Source organism: Medicago sativa, chromosome 5, assembly GCF_051527215.1.
Source record: "Medicago sativa cultivar Bolivia chromosome 5, Bolivia_mono, whole genome shotgun sequence".
Classification (NCBI taxonomy): Eukaryota; Viridiplantae; Streptophyta; class Magnoliopsida; order Fabales; family Fabaceae; genus Medicago; species Medicago sativa.
In genome coordinates this window covers 10,056,351-10,070,819 of record NC_140753.1, presented here as the reverse complement: position 1 = coordinate 10,070,819, position 14,469 = coordinate 10,056,351, and the positions used below count along the sequence as shown (strand labels likewise).

The following is a 14,469-nucleotide window of genomic DNA, read 5'->3' as shown; positions in this document are numbered from 1 at the left end:
TTCTTTGTGTGTGACCCTATAGGTTCTAGTCACGTTGGCAATAATATTAAATCTAATATTTAATATTATAAACAATGAGCGGTATCTAGCAACACATCATTGCTACCCAAGTGACAAGAATGTCAAGTGATCTGACGAAACCTTTCCATGATAACACTCATGTGTATATTTACTCCTTTGTCTCGATATCTTCATTGATCCCAAGGCATAGTTATTGTCACCCTTGTATAGATCAATATTTATATTTCTTGATTCCAAAATATACTGAATAACGAATAAGTCCAATATCTTATATTGACTTAGTTCGGCATGGCCATGCAATTTTACAGTCATATTTCATCAAGAGGCCTAAAGATATATCTCCTGTTTATGAGGAGGGACAAATCCCATCTAGGACACTCATGTCCCTCAGCATGATTCATCAAGTACCCATCAACCAACGTTATGGTTATCCTTTTGCAGACAACGTTAGAATGGCAACAAAGCACTTGAGTCCACATCTAGGGATCATAGTGGTTTCAGGTCTAAGAGCGATATACATTATTATCATTGTGAGAATATCTTATGACATTTTCATAACATACTATGTAGTATTCTCACGGTGGGTCAATCCAGTATAAATATTACCCCTAATATTTATACCTATGTATAGACTTAATATCTCAATATCAATGACCCATGAGATGCGGTCATCAGTCTACATACATAATAGTCTTTATGCTTTATTATTATCCCAATTCATATTAAAGCTTGACTATGGATATGTTTAAGAATAACGTTCTTTACATAATGTAATCTCATGATTAAGTCACACTTAATATTCCATTACATGAACTATCTATTCTAGGGACTTTATTATTTTGAAACATAACAAAATCAATAAAGAAATGCCTTATTATTATATATATTCACAATATATATTTATATCAATATCATGATACAAAGCCAAACCCAATCAATATTGATTGGATATTAGGGCTTACTCCAACATATGCTGGGTTAGAAATTATCCTGATGATATTAGAAGATCATTTCTTATTTATTATCCTGATATTCTGCCATTTTTAAAATATTGTCATTTTAAAATAATGATAGCATGTATTTTCTATTATAATTAATAAAATGTCATTTTTATAATATTTAATTAATTATGAGAGCAATTTTTTCATTTAATTATAATGATATCATGTTTGTTATCATGTGCGCATCAAACACATGATAGGATTAATGTTTATCATGTTCTTATCATATCCTATCTCTATCCAGCTTTATATCATATCCTGCCTTTATCATATCCTGACCATCAAACGGACCCTAACCTCTCACTTTTCGCTCTTTCACTAACTTAAGTGGCAGAGTGTTTGTAACCATCACCCTCACTATTAAATGAAACATTGCTCCAATCCAACCAACATTTTTTGTAAATTCAAACTATTGTCCATTTTGCAATATTTATACGTCTCAAATGATCTGTTCTTTTAAAATATCAATACAGCAAGCAGAGTTTGGTAGGTCAACTGATTTGAGGTGAAGTATCAAAAAAGTTTTTTTTTTGGTTACAAAAAGTATCAAAAAAGTTGAGTAGTTAAATGTTCAAAGTTCAAATCATATAACATACTAACATTTGTTATTAAAAGACAATATCAATATAATTTTATTTGTTGTATTTTAATTCACTCAACAACTTCACTAACTATTATTAATAAAAATATTTTAATAAATAAAAACCATCTTATCATTAAAATCAAAACAACTAGTCATTATCTTCAAAAGTGTGCAAAACACAACTGAAATACCTGAAACGAAGGAAGTGCTAACAAATTAAATTAGTTCTTGATTTATATCACCTACTACAAATTAACAAAATGGACCAAGTTGTTAAATTTTGCTCAAAATTAGACGTTTTTTTATTGCAAACTTCAAGAGGTGAATGCCCGACCCTTACAAGTTACAATTTCATAGGCAATTTTTTTTTTGGTATATTACAAATTTATTATTCTAAAAACAGTTGGATTTAGAAACCCAAATCAAAACGGAATGAACCAATTTTAAAACCTGGACAGTGTTTTGGATTATTTTATACACGCGTCGGTTTTACAACGGTTGATAAAGGAAGGGTATTTAGGTAATTATCAAACTTCGTTAAAGTTTGTAAAAATAAAAGAATGAAGAATCAGTAGCCACAAACGCAGAGGATCAGTGTGTCGTGAAGCAATGGTTGGGTATGCAATCTCGTCGTTCCCAACTCTCTCCTTTCAACGTGTCATCGCTCGCAATGCGACGTCGTTTTCATGCAAAGCGAAAGCCACAAACTCCGTAACAGCGTCTCCATCATCCGGGCGAAGGGAGCTGCTGTTTCTTCTGACGGCGTCTACTGCTTTAACGGCAAGGGAATCGGTGTCTATGGCGCAGGATATTCCTCTGTTCGGGATACGGAAGAGTTTGAAGAAAGCAGAAGAAAAAGCTGAGGAGATTGTGAAGGAAGGATTTGAATCGGCGGAGAAAGGATTGGAGACGGCGGAGAAAGGACTTGAGAAGGCGGAAGTAGGATTGGAGGAGGCGGAGAAGGAGATAGAGGCGGGAGTGGGGCTTGGGAGTTTGGCACAGGCGATTGTGGTGGCCGGAGCAGAGGTTTTTGGTCTTTTGGTTGCTTCGGCGGTGGTGAATGGTATTTTGGGGCCTGAAGGTTCTAAGTCATGACTCGTGACAGTATAGTCTTAGTTTATTAGAATTCAATTCAATTTTGTATGTTTGTGTGAAAAGTGATCATGCAATAACTCTGTAATTGTAAGAATGTGCCTACATTTTGTGTTTCTACATACTAATGCATTTTAGTGTTTATTTTTGTGGCTGTATGATTATGTGATATATGAATGCATCTTATGTCAGAGCTATAACAATTGGCTTGTTAGTAGAATGTATGAACTAATTCCGTCTAATACAATACATACATTTTGATCAACTTGGTTTAGGACAGCAAAAAAGGCAATCCCATGATAGCACCTTGAATGGGAGTTGCATTTTCTCACTTAATTTGGTTACCAGTTTATGATCTCATTCAACTAGAAAAATAACCGTTAAGTTGAGACAATTCATCTATCTCATCATAAATATTTTTATCAACTCAAAACACACAAAAAATGCGTGTAAGTTACAATACCGGATTTGAATATACCCCAAAACAAAGGTAAAAGACTTTCAAACATGTGATTTTTTGCTAGAGAAAGTGCGAGTTGTTTGTGTGTTAAGTGTAAACTAGAAGTTTTACATTGAAGCGAAGAGTAAACTTTGAACAACATATAAGTGAGAATAATCACATAACTATTTGAAGCAACACAGTGCCGATATCTAAGGGACCTTTTTTGACAACACCATGATGGTAAATTTGTTTTAAGGGACATACTCACAATGTGTTAAGAAGTCATTGACTAGTGGTTGAGATGTAAGGGATGAAAAGGAGACTCGATGCTAAGATGAGAAGACGAGCAAGCTTCTATGAGGAGGACGAAGGAAGGATGGTTTATGAAATACGAATTGTGGAATTTCTAAGACACGCATTCACACATATTTGTCGAGGTATCTCATACATGTCTGATGCAAACATTTCTCCAAAATGTTAACTTGTGCCATAAAGATACAAGATAAAAAATCAAAAGTAAAAATTAAATCTTAAAAATTATGTATTCTTAATTTTGAAAGCTTTCAATTTTATCTCTTTAACTTGTGTGTTTATTGATTAATTATTTTTCTAACTTCTTAACTTGTGCCCTTAGGACACGAGTTAACGTGAACCTTTAAAATATTTAGGTTTCATAGAGCAATATAAATACTGAATATAAAATTAAAATTTCAAGAGTTTAAAAAACGGAGGTAGTATTTTTTGTGTGAAAGAACATGTATATACTTAAAACATATTTAATCCTAAATTAATTAAATGGATAATGTATATCCTTTTTATTATTTTAATTATCTCTTTTTTTGAAAGAAAATATCTCTTTTTTCTTATTATAGCGGTGGCAGTTGGAATGAAGTGCAAGTTATGCCCTGCTTACTGCTACTTCCTTCACCAAGCAACCAAAGATATTTGTTTTGAACACCCCCGTGGATGGCTCGTCTATCTTTAAATCCAATCGGTCTCCATAGATTCCAACCATGCCTTCATCTTCAACCTTCTCAAAAATTCACCCTATATCCTCCTCGCCACCGTCGCATCAGATTCCTCACCTTAGCTTCCCAAACAGACCCAAACCATAACGAAAAAGATAACACTACCTCAACAACACCGGTAAAAAAAAAAAAACATTTCCATTATTATTATTATTATTTACTTCTATAATTGATTAACTAATTAATTATTTCATTTCATTGATTAACTTCGTTTTTAACTAATTAATGATCTTTATCAAACACAGGAAATAAAAGTGGTGGTTGAGCCTAGCACTAGTAGCAGTAAACCCACGACAAGTTCAGCCGTTGATTCTAATGGTCTTCCTCAATTGCCAAGTAAAGATATCAACAGAAAAATCGCTATTGCTTCTACTTTAGCAGCTTTGGGACTTTTCGTATTTGCTAGATTGGATTTTGGTGTTTCTTTGAAAGATCTCTCTGCTGTTGCATTGCCTTATGAACAGGTATCTTGAAGAAGATCTTGAACTTGTTTGGATTAACGGCTTATAGCATTAATTCTTATCATATAAGTGCTTTTACATTATGTATAACTTGATAAAATAAAGTCAAATTGGTTTCAACATAATTAAACTATTAATCTGTTTTACTAAGCTGTTCTGAAGGACTTATTGATATAAGGTGAAAATTATTTATGGACATATCATAAGTTGTTTCCATAAGCACTCCCACAATTGCACTAGTGCTTGTGCTAGTAGATGAGCTCAGATAACCTAATCCAAACAGGCTGTCAATGAGCTGAAGACAGCTTATGGACATATCATAAGTTGTTTTGACAAGCTCTCTCAAATAGACTTAGAAGTGCTTATGTTATTGTTAGAATAACAACCAGTATAGAAGTATAAGAAAAAACGAAAATCGAAAGACAATGAGACACGATCTTTGTTCACGCAGTTCGGTCACTGGTGCCTACCTCTGCGACTATAGAACGGCTATAATTCCGTTTATTGCTCATGATTTATGGTTTAGTGGGTTACAACCAATATATATATATATATATATATAGTTTTGCTAGAAGCCACCCTTTGGTGGTGTCTTTTAGCAAGTCACACCTCAAGGTGTGATTTTCACTTTTTAGTTATAACTTTGCTAAAAGACACCTTCATAAAAGTAAGTTGGTGTCTTTTCGCAAATGCTCATAGAGTAACTTGCTAAAAGACACCTTCACAAAAGGTGTCTTCTAGCAAAACCCATATATATATATATATATATATATATATATATATATATATATAATACTTCGGTTCAGTTAACAACAATACCCCTGAACTGTATCACAGGGAATATCGCCCCCTGCACCCCCCAGTCGCCACCCCAACAACAATTGGGCCAAACACAAGGGCAGGGGTGGTGGGAGCATTGCAACGCTCACTAATTCAGCTCCTTCTCCGCCCCTTTCCTCTCTTCTGTGTATGTATGAGCCATACTCAACAGTTATAAGCTCAAATAAGTCAATTCAAAAGATACGCTTAATCAGGGTTGGTTGTGCACAAAACCTAACTGTTTCTGTCACTGAAAAAAGGGTCTTTCTTTGAAGGCGTGATTTATTGGCCTTATAGTGATTATTCACTTTTGAAGGGGAAGAAGTGAAGAGTGACAATCTTAAATGGAAAAACTAATGGTTTGAAAGGTAATTTCTTGTATCCAATTATATGTTTCTAATCTACTCACCTGGTTTTTTAAGTTCATATGTGTTGCAAAACTAAAATTTGACAGAGTAAAATAATAATGGAAAGAGTCATAATGCATGGAATGATGAAAAGAGGGTTGTATTATTGATGAAGAAGATAAAATGCAGTTGGGAAGAAAATCCCTAACTAACCACAAAGCATTGCTCCTTCAGAGGAATGACTTTCTCTGCCCAAATCTTCTAAGGTCGTAACTGAGAAGTAATGAATGCCCCTCTATTGCTATCCATGTCCTTCATATAACTGGCATTCCCCTCTAACAAACTAGCCACGTGAGCAAATGTAACCAACTCCCCTATTTAGAACATTAGTTGGGCTTAGGCCAAAACCCGATACCTAACAATTTGAGGTTTTTTTTTTTCTTCCTGAAGAACAATTTGAGGTTGTTATTGTTACATTTTATCAGCTATATATTTTCTGATAGTGTTTGTACTTTGGTTTTGGATGTTTCTTGTTCCAGGCTCTTTCGAATGGGAAGCCTACTGTCGTGGAGTTCTATGCAGATTGGTGTGAAGTTTGTAGGGAATTAGCTCCTGATGTCTACAAAATAGAGCAGCAATACAAGTAATCATTTTTATTTATCACCTCTTTTGATACCTTATTTTGAGGGAAAATTAATTACCTACACTTTATAAAAGGTTGATATAGTTTATGATTTTTGGTGTGTACTAGTTTTCAATATTGACACCATTTTACTTCTCAAAACAGGAATAAAGTGAACTTTGTGATGTTGAATGTGGATAACACGAAGTGGGAGCAAGAGCTTGACGAGTTCGGTGTTGAGGGTATTCCACACTTTGCTTTCCTTGATAAAGAAGGGAATGAAGAGGGCAATGTAGTAGGTAGACTTCCAAGACAGTACTTGCTTGAAAATGTAGACGCGCTTGCTCGTGGTGAAACATCGGTGCCTCATGCACGTGTTGTGGGTCAATATTCTAGTGCTGAAGCAAGAAAGGTGCATCAAGTTGTTGATCCAAGAAGTCATGGTTAGATAACAACATACAATACTTACTTCTTACTGTTTTACAGTAAATTGTTAGATTTGTCAATGAGCAACATTTCGTCAGACAAATTATGAACATTGTACAAGCCTGTTATAGATTAGGATCTAAAACCAGATATCAATGGCAATTGTTAGTTCAAATGTCTATTTTCATACAGCACTTCAATGTTTATAAGTTTGCTACTCTACTCATTGTACTGATATGTTTAAACAATGTATATCTGTCTACCGTCCAATACTAAATTCACGAAACTCTTGGTCACTCAGAAATTGCTGCTTTAGTGTAAACAAAATTCTTGTGCTGCTTCGGTTAGAATTAAGAACCCACAACTATGAAATTTAAATGACTTATACTGATGTGTTTAAAAACTTGAGATACTTATATTACTCCCTTCGTCTCATTATAAACTTCTTATATGAGTTGCGCACGATTCTTGATAAAATGATTAGTTGTATTAATTTTAAAGACGCAAGTCTCAATCGAGTGGTTATCTTTTGCTGCTCACTACAGGCACTTTTCTTTGTATAATCTTCCAGTTCTAGGGGTCTATGTGCCTATGCCTTCTGGTTCAGCAATTTTAAAATAACCTTCCAGAAGTAACATAGCTGAAACTTTTAGCCACGTGCTATTTCGAAACATTGTCCTCTTAATAGAGATAGTATATTTTAGAGGGAAAATAAAAAGCAATAAGCAACAAAGGTGTTCTTGCTTAATAGAAAATTGTCCGCTTAATATATAATAACTATTCATGGTTTACATCTTGTCTGCATAGAAAATTTTGTATATCTACTGCTGATTATTTTTGCATATAAGCTTTTGGAAATTGTTAGTAAACCAGAATCTTAATCACACATAAAAATATCTATATCAATGACAGTTGAGAGAGAAAATAAAGCTGTTATATATATATATGGCTTTAGTATTATTCACATTGCTGGAGGCTTATGTCACCGAACGACGTTTCCCAACAAGCTGTTCGTTGAAGGTGAGCTCGGTCCACTCGACCAAGGATTATGCACCGATACAGGGGAGCTGTCCTTCACCTCCATTTCCATAGACTGCAACAAGTTCTCATGCTTGGGTGGAACAATCAATCCCTCACTCTCTTGCCCAACTTTCTTCAAATTAATACCAATCACCGACTTCTCACTTCCATAGCGAGGTGATGAACTCGCAGATCCAACCGATGAACCCAAGCATATGGCTTCCTCCATGGTTTGCCATGCACGGCGTCTGATGTACTCCAACTCCTCAGCAACTTCCATCATAGTTGGCCTCGTGTCACTATGAAAAGCAAGGCATCTAAATGCAAGCTCAGCCACCTTATGAATGGAATATAGAGTCCAAGCATCTCTATTTGGTTCAAGGAAGGGATCTACAATCTCATCTATAGAACCCCTCCTAATCCTATCAACAGCAAGTGCTGCTAAATTAATCTCACTCTGAGGTCTGCCAAAATCAACCACTTTCATCGCAGTTATTATCTCTACCAAAACCACTCCAAAACTGTATACGTCACTTTTATCAGAAAGATGGAAATTCTGGTGGTATTGAGGATCCACATAACCTGGAGTCCCCTGTGGTGCAGTTGAAATATGTGACGTCTCCATCAAGCCTAGCCTAGAAAGTCCAAAATCAGCTACTTTAGATTTGTAGTTATAATCCAAGAGTATATTACTGGATTTTATGTCTCTGTGGTAAATTGGAGGATGAATTGCAGAATGGAGATAAGCTATAGCATTAGCAGTTTCAGAAGCAATGGTGAGTCGTATTGTCCACGGAAGACCTTTACCCCTCTCTCTCTGCAAATGTTGAGAAAGTGTTCCATGTGGCATATACTCATAAACAAGTATCTGTTCTCCCTCCTCAATGCAACAACCTAGGAGGCGAACCAAATTCGGGTGACTCACCGAAGAAAGGAGCTTGATCTCATTCATGACTTGATCAACACTATTGGTGTCTCTATGCCTTATCTTCTTTATTGCAACATACTCATCATTGTGAAGTTTTCCAGCATAGACTGTACCGAAAGCCCCGGTTCCCAGCATATGTTTATCAGAGAAAGAATTTGTAGCTTTTTCTATGTCTTTGTAAGCGTAGAGAGGCACAATAGAGTTTCCAGCAGCTTCACGTAGTAGGCGCTTTACTCTGGTATGTTTTCTCAACCAAGTAAAACGGCGCCTGGCACAGTACCATATAAGAATGAGAGCAGCCACGATCACAACTCCGGCTACAACCGCTGTTAAATGTGACAATCATGTAACATTAATCAAAATTATTCATGGAGCAATAATCAAACTTATTTACATCGATACGAGGAATGAAAGTAATGGTTATACCTCCGACAACAACGCCGATTTTAGTTGCACTCCCACATCCCCCGGATGTTATTGTTGAAGCACTACAACTTGGAGCTGAGACAAAGCAACCATAGGCAAATTGTTAAAAAGATTTCAATATTTACTAAAGGAACAGACCAACAAATATTATAATTAATCACTGTTACATCAATAGCTATTTTTAACCAACCAATTTGGATGACTTGAATGTGCAGTATCTAAAATGTTACTTGTTGAATAAGTCAAAAAGAACTTCACACAATCCATTGATCACAAAATGTATGTTTAGTTTTGATTAACTTTTTAAGATTTTTGATAAAATACTTCTAGAAAAATTTAATAAAAAACCATTTTAAATAAAATAAGATAATATTCAAACTCATGTAAAGTATAAATTTGATGCAAATAACGTGGCACAGCTCAGCAAACGTTTGACATTTAGTTCTTACTAGTATGTTTGTTAGATGTTTATTTTGTTTAATTGAGAAACTCGAATGAGACTCAATTTCCTCTGTCAGCAAAGTATGAAAAGGTAACAAAGTTGTTCTGTCGGTGATGTCCTCATGCTTAAAGTTTAGAAGTAATCACATTAATTAATATTTATATAAGGTCATGCCCTAACTCTTAACTCCTATTATTGTTAATGTATCACCACCTCTCTCTTTTGACCACCATCAATACTAAAAAAATTCAGGGCAATCTTATTCTTAGCTACCACACATGTGCAGCCACTGATGTTGACTTTTGAAGGATTCTTTCTTTGTTAATAGGTTCCCATTCAAAACAAATAGCACACCAAAAACAACTAATTCAAGACAAGATAAGAACACGCATGAGTACATGATACATTCATTTCGCATACATCCTCATCCTCTTTTCCATGACAATGAATTTCATTACTAGAAGCATCAAAGGTGGTATGCATAGAATTAAGAAGGAAACCAAGCAATCAATAGTTGCTTTACTTCCATGTATCAACTCAAAATAAAGGAGCCTAATGGGACCCTCAAGGTCCACAAACTAAAAAAATATACTCCCTCCGATCCTCTTTATAAGAGAAACTTGAGTCAACAAAAATTAATGTATCTGGTTATAAATTCAGTCTAGATACATTGAGTTTTGTTGACCCAATTTTCTCTTATAAATAGGACCGGAGGGAGTACTAGTTTGTTACTTGTCACAAAGGAAAAGTTTGGTGTGGAACATTTGTGGGACAAAACTTCGCATTGGAAAAGCACGTTCACAATAGAATGATTTTGATGGTTGGAATGATCGTCAGTTTGATGAAATCATAGTCGCGTCATAATTTTATACTTTAAACTGTAACTTTTATAAAATTACTATGACTCACCGCAACCGGTCAAACTTAACACAAATTCAAACATGCACTAAGACAGCTAGCTAGCTTATGCTCTAATTTCATTAAATGGACTTTAAAATGCATCTGAAAATAAGAGTTGCTGATCTTTATCTATCAATTGAGGTCCACTACATTTTCAAAGTAATAGCTCTAGTGGTATGAGTTGAAAATTGAAACACCAAATGAATATTATATTATTTTTGTTTAAAGTTTGATATTCCTACTAACAAATTCTTTTTCCCACGAATTTGCTTATAAAAAATATAAAGATCCACTACTACTTGACAATATGATACAAGTCCTAGTTTGCCAGCAAAGAAACAGAACTTCCATATAAGGGGAGCCTTAACAAAATCACAAACCAACCTTTTGATCAACCCCAAATTAATTAAAATTATAATGAAAAAAGGCTAAAAGAAATACAGTATTAAATTTGCATCTTTAAATTCAGTTTTTTAAGATAATATTTCTTTAGCAGACGAAATTGACTGCTCTTCTGTATTGAAATTGACTAAGCTTTTTAGCAAACTTGAACAAAAGTGCAATCTTTCTTTTTCTACAACACAGAATTGAAGTGCAGCAACTTGAATGGCCATAAAATAAAGAAGCACCAAACCAATTTGTCATAAAGCATCATAATCATTATTTTTATGCAGCATTATAATTATTCTAAGAACAAGAATCAAAGTATAATAATAAAACAAATCCCATTTCTAAAAAACACATAAAATAAGTAAAAACAAAAATATGTGGTTTGTTATCGTGATTCTGGCAAAGCCACCGTGATACTAAACATGCACATAGTAAAAAAAATTAAACTGACCTTTCCGGCAACCGGTGCCGTTAGCAAATCCATCTCCCCGGAAACCATCATCACACTGACACCGAAATCCAGAACCATTTCCTTGCAAACTTACCCTTGAACAAGTAGCATTGTTAGAACATTGACAAGAACCTTGAAGCCACCACCCTAATTCAATAGCTTGAAACTGCAAAGAAATTTCTTTGTTCTGTTCAACAGCAATAGCTGAGAACAAATAGTTACACTTAGTCTTATTCAATTCATCATAACTCAAAACATCAACATCTCCTTCATGATATTGTTGAGTAAAACAACTAATATTACTACTTTTGCTATCACAGCTTTCAACTTCAATTTGATTTCCAACAAAACTTGAAGCTGGAATCACACATCCACCTAAAGAAGCTGAGCAATCTTGAACTAGAAAACTATTGTTTCTTGTTGGAGCAAAATTATCATTGAAAAGTGGTCGAATAGATGCAATACTACGGTTGCATTTTGCAGGAAGATAGATGAATATACTGTTTTTTGTTAAGTTTTGAATCAGAAACTCATCAATTTGGACTTTGTTGTCGGTACAGTTTAGTTTGATTCCACAACCTTCAGAGATTCCAAAAGGATATTGAAGAATTTCATCTCCACAACGATTCAAACAATTTGTATTGTTGCTGTTCTGTGCTCTTGTTTTGCTCAATAAGAAGATTGTTATGATCATGATGAGAAAGTTTATCATGTGATGAAGATGAAGATGAAGAAACATTTTTTTGAGATGATGATTGAAGAATTTGAAGTTGGTAATCTTTGATCAAGATCATTACCCTGAAAAGAATATAAAAAATAGAGTTTAGTTCAAAAATATGATCTTTATAAAGATACTAAGAAAAATATAATCAAAGTGATGTTTATTTTTTGAGGTGATGGATTAAATGAGAAGTTAAAGCTTGTGAAATATTTAGTTGGGTAGCCATCTATATTAATTAATGTTTGTTCATACTAGAAGAAAAAATAATCAGTGACATTAATAATGGTAACAAAAATTTGAAAAATTGAATTAGTATTATTGTTAGGCATAAATATGCACACATACCTTTAAATGTTGTTATGCTAAGGTTGAAATTAATATTCATGTAGCAGTTGGAGGAGTAAATTCAGCACAACTTCTTGTAGTACGAAAATGGAAAATGAATTGTGACTTGTGTCAGGTTAACATAAAGTTCATTATTTTGGTTTGAAAACAATAGAAGGAAGAAGTAACATGAACAAGTTGTATTATTTTTGTATTTGTAGGGTAGAGAGAAGAAACTTCGACTCATTCACACATGTTTGGTGGGTTATGTTCAGTGATTTTAGAATGGAAAATGCGTGTACATCGACATGTTTATTTGATTTTTTATGTGTGTAATGGCGGATATGCCCCTGGATGAATTTTCTTTTGCACTAAAAGCCCTTGTCTTGATAGGAAATTACCTGTTAGTGGATGTAACGCTTTATGTATAGTCAACAAAAGGCAAATCATACAATGTTTGACTAAGGGAAATATATTACTATCTGTTTTCATGTCCCTACATTTGAAAGAAAATCTCTCCTCTCCTACATTCATAAAATTCACGAGTGAATAGCCAAATACCTCCGAAATTGCAAGGGGCGTCAATTACTCCCCTGTAGTTAACGAAATATCAATTACCCCCCTGAAATTGATAAACGTTAGTCAATTACCCCCCTCCGTTAATTTCCTCCATCCAACATGCTGATGTGGCAGTTAACTGTCCACGTGGCACTGCCACATGGTCAGAAAAGGCATGCCACGTCAGAGGGGGGTAATTGACTATAGGGGGGTAATTGACTATTTTTTTTTTTTTTGAAAAAAATCTGATTTTCTTTTTTTTTTCTTTCTGGTTTCTTCATAATTTTCTACCATTATTTTGTGATTGCAGCAAAAGGGTATGTTCAAAATTTGATTTTTGATTCTTGGTTAGTTTTGTTTTTGAGATGGGATCAATAAGGCGCATGATATGGAATGAAGAATAGAAAAGCATGGTTGGAGTTGTTCTTGGTGCCAGAGCTTTCTTCATAATTTTCTACCATTATTTTCTGACAGTTTAATTACTTCTGGAAGCTTTTGCAAACAGCATAAGCTTCAGCTTATAGCTTCCGCCAATTCCCAAAACAGCTTAACTCCTTTATTTCCACTCTTGCTCTAACCAATCAGCATATATAAACATTTCCCTCTCAAAAATTGATTCTTGCTCACTTAAGCACTTCTGGTTCGTTCAGCAGCTTAAGCTCTAATTTTTAGCTTATGACTCAACTCCCATGCCAAATCAGCTTATTACCACACTTTAACAACTTGTCACTACTCGTGATTCCTTAAATTGTTGCCTCTAACACCCAGCAATCATCAACAGAATTAAGCTTAAAGTTAAACTTCCTAAAACAGCTTATTTACAGTTTAAGCACTTCTACCCACTCAACTTCAACCCAAGCTTCAGCCCATCCATCTATCCAAACGTGCTTAATCACTTGTAAAACTAGTCATACAACAACTTAATCTTACCATTCTTAATATAATCATCACAATGCCATGCAGGAACAGCTTAATCTCTTGTAGCAGCAAACTGCTTAATTCGAAACAGTTTCAATTCTCCAGCTTCTGCTTATATTTCTCCAGCTTCTATGTACTTCTTTTGGCCTTGACCATTTAACCTACTGATTTTGGTGTTGTTGAGTTGGGTTCTGTTAGATTGTTACCTGAAATCTTTGATTTGTTGAACAAAATCAAATCATTGTTTTCAATTTCAAAACCTGCCACACAATCATTATCATTGTATCCTAAGGTGGTCAATGAGAGGAGATGAAGAAAATAATGGTAGAAAATTATGAAGAAACCAGAAAGAAAAAAAAAAAATCAGATTTTTTTCAAAAAAAAAAATAGTCAATTACCCCCCTATAGTCAATTACCCCCCTCTGACGTGGCATGCCTTTTCTGACCATGTGGCAGTGCCACGTGGGCAGTTAACTGCCACATCAGCATGTTGGATGGATGAAATTAACGGAGAGGGGTAATTGACTAACGTTTATCAATTTCAGGGGG

The 14,469-nt window shown here is 34.5% G+C and overlaps 3 protein-coding genes across 3 annotated transcripts; 2 read left to right on the top strand and 1 right to left on the bottom strand.

Annotated features, from left to right (window-relative positions):
* Nucleotides 1–2,169: 2,169 nt before the first annotated feature.
* On the top strand, nucleotides 2,170–2,855 carry YCF37 (homolog of Synechocystis YCF37). The gene has a single exon (XM_085713273.1). The coding sequence runs from the start codon at nucleotides 2,215–2,217 to the stop codon at nucleotides 2,698–2,700; it is 486 nt and encodes a 161-aa protein (XP_085569399.1). The 5' UTR covers nucleotides 2,170–2,214; the 3' UTR covers nucleotides 2,701–2,855.
* A 1,179-nt stretch (nucleotides 2,856–4,034) lies between these two features.
* Nucleotides 4,035–7,138, top strand: HCF164 (Thioredoxin superfamily protein). Its single transcript, XM_085713272.1, has 4 exons — nucleotides 4,035–4,285; nucleotides 4,413–4,631; nucleotides 6,334–6,437; nucleotides 6,582–7,138. Exons 1-4 carry the CDS (start codon nucleotides 4,106–4,108, stop codon nucleotides 6,862–6,864), a joined length of 786 nt encoding a protein of 261 aa, XP_085569398.1. The 5' UTR covers nucleotides 4,035–4,105; the 3' UTR covers nucleotides 6,865–7,138.
* Nucleotides 7,139–7,582: 444 nt separating this feature from the next.
* LOC146919874 (wall-associated receptor kinase-like 14) lies at nucleotides 7,583–12,731 on the bottom strand. The gene is made up of 4 exons (XM_085713271.1): nucleotides 12,466–12,731; nucleotides 11,400–12,197; nucleotides 9,217–9,291; nucleotides 7,583–9,116 (listed from the first exon to the last, which is right to left on the bottom strand). The coding sequence occupies exons 2-4, from the start codon at nucleotides 12,136–12,138 to the stop codon at nucleotides 7,825–7,827; spliced, it is 2,106 nt and encodes a 701-aa protein (XP_085569397.1). The 5' UTR covers nucleotides 12,139–12,197; nucleotides 12,466–12,731; the 3' UTR covers nucleotides 7,583–7,824.
* Between the last annotated feature and the right edge of the window lie 1,738 nt (nucleotides 12,732–14,469).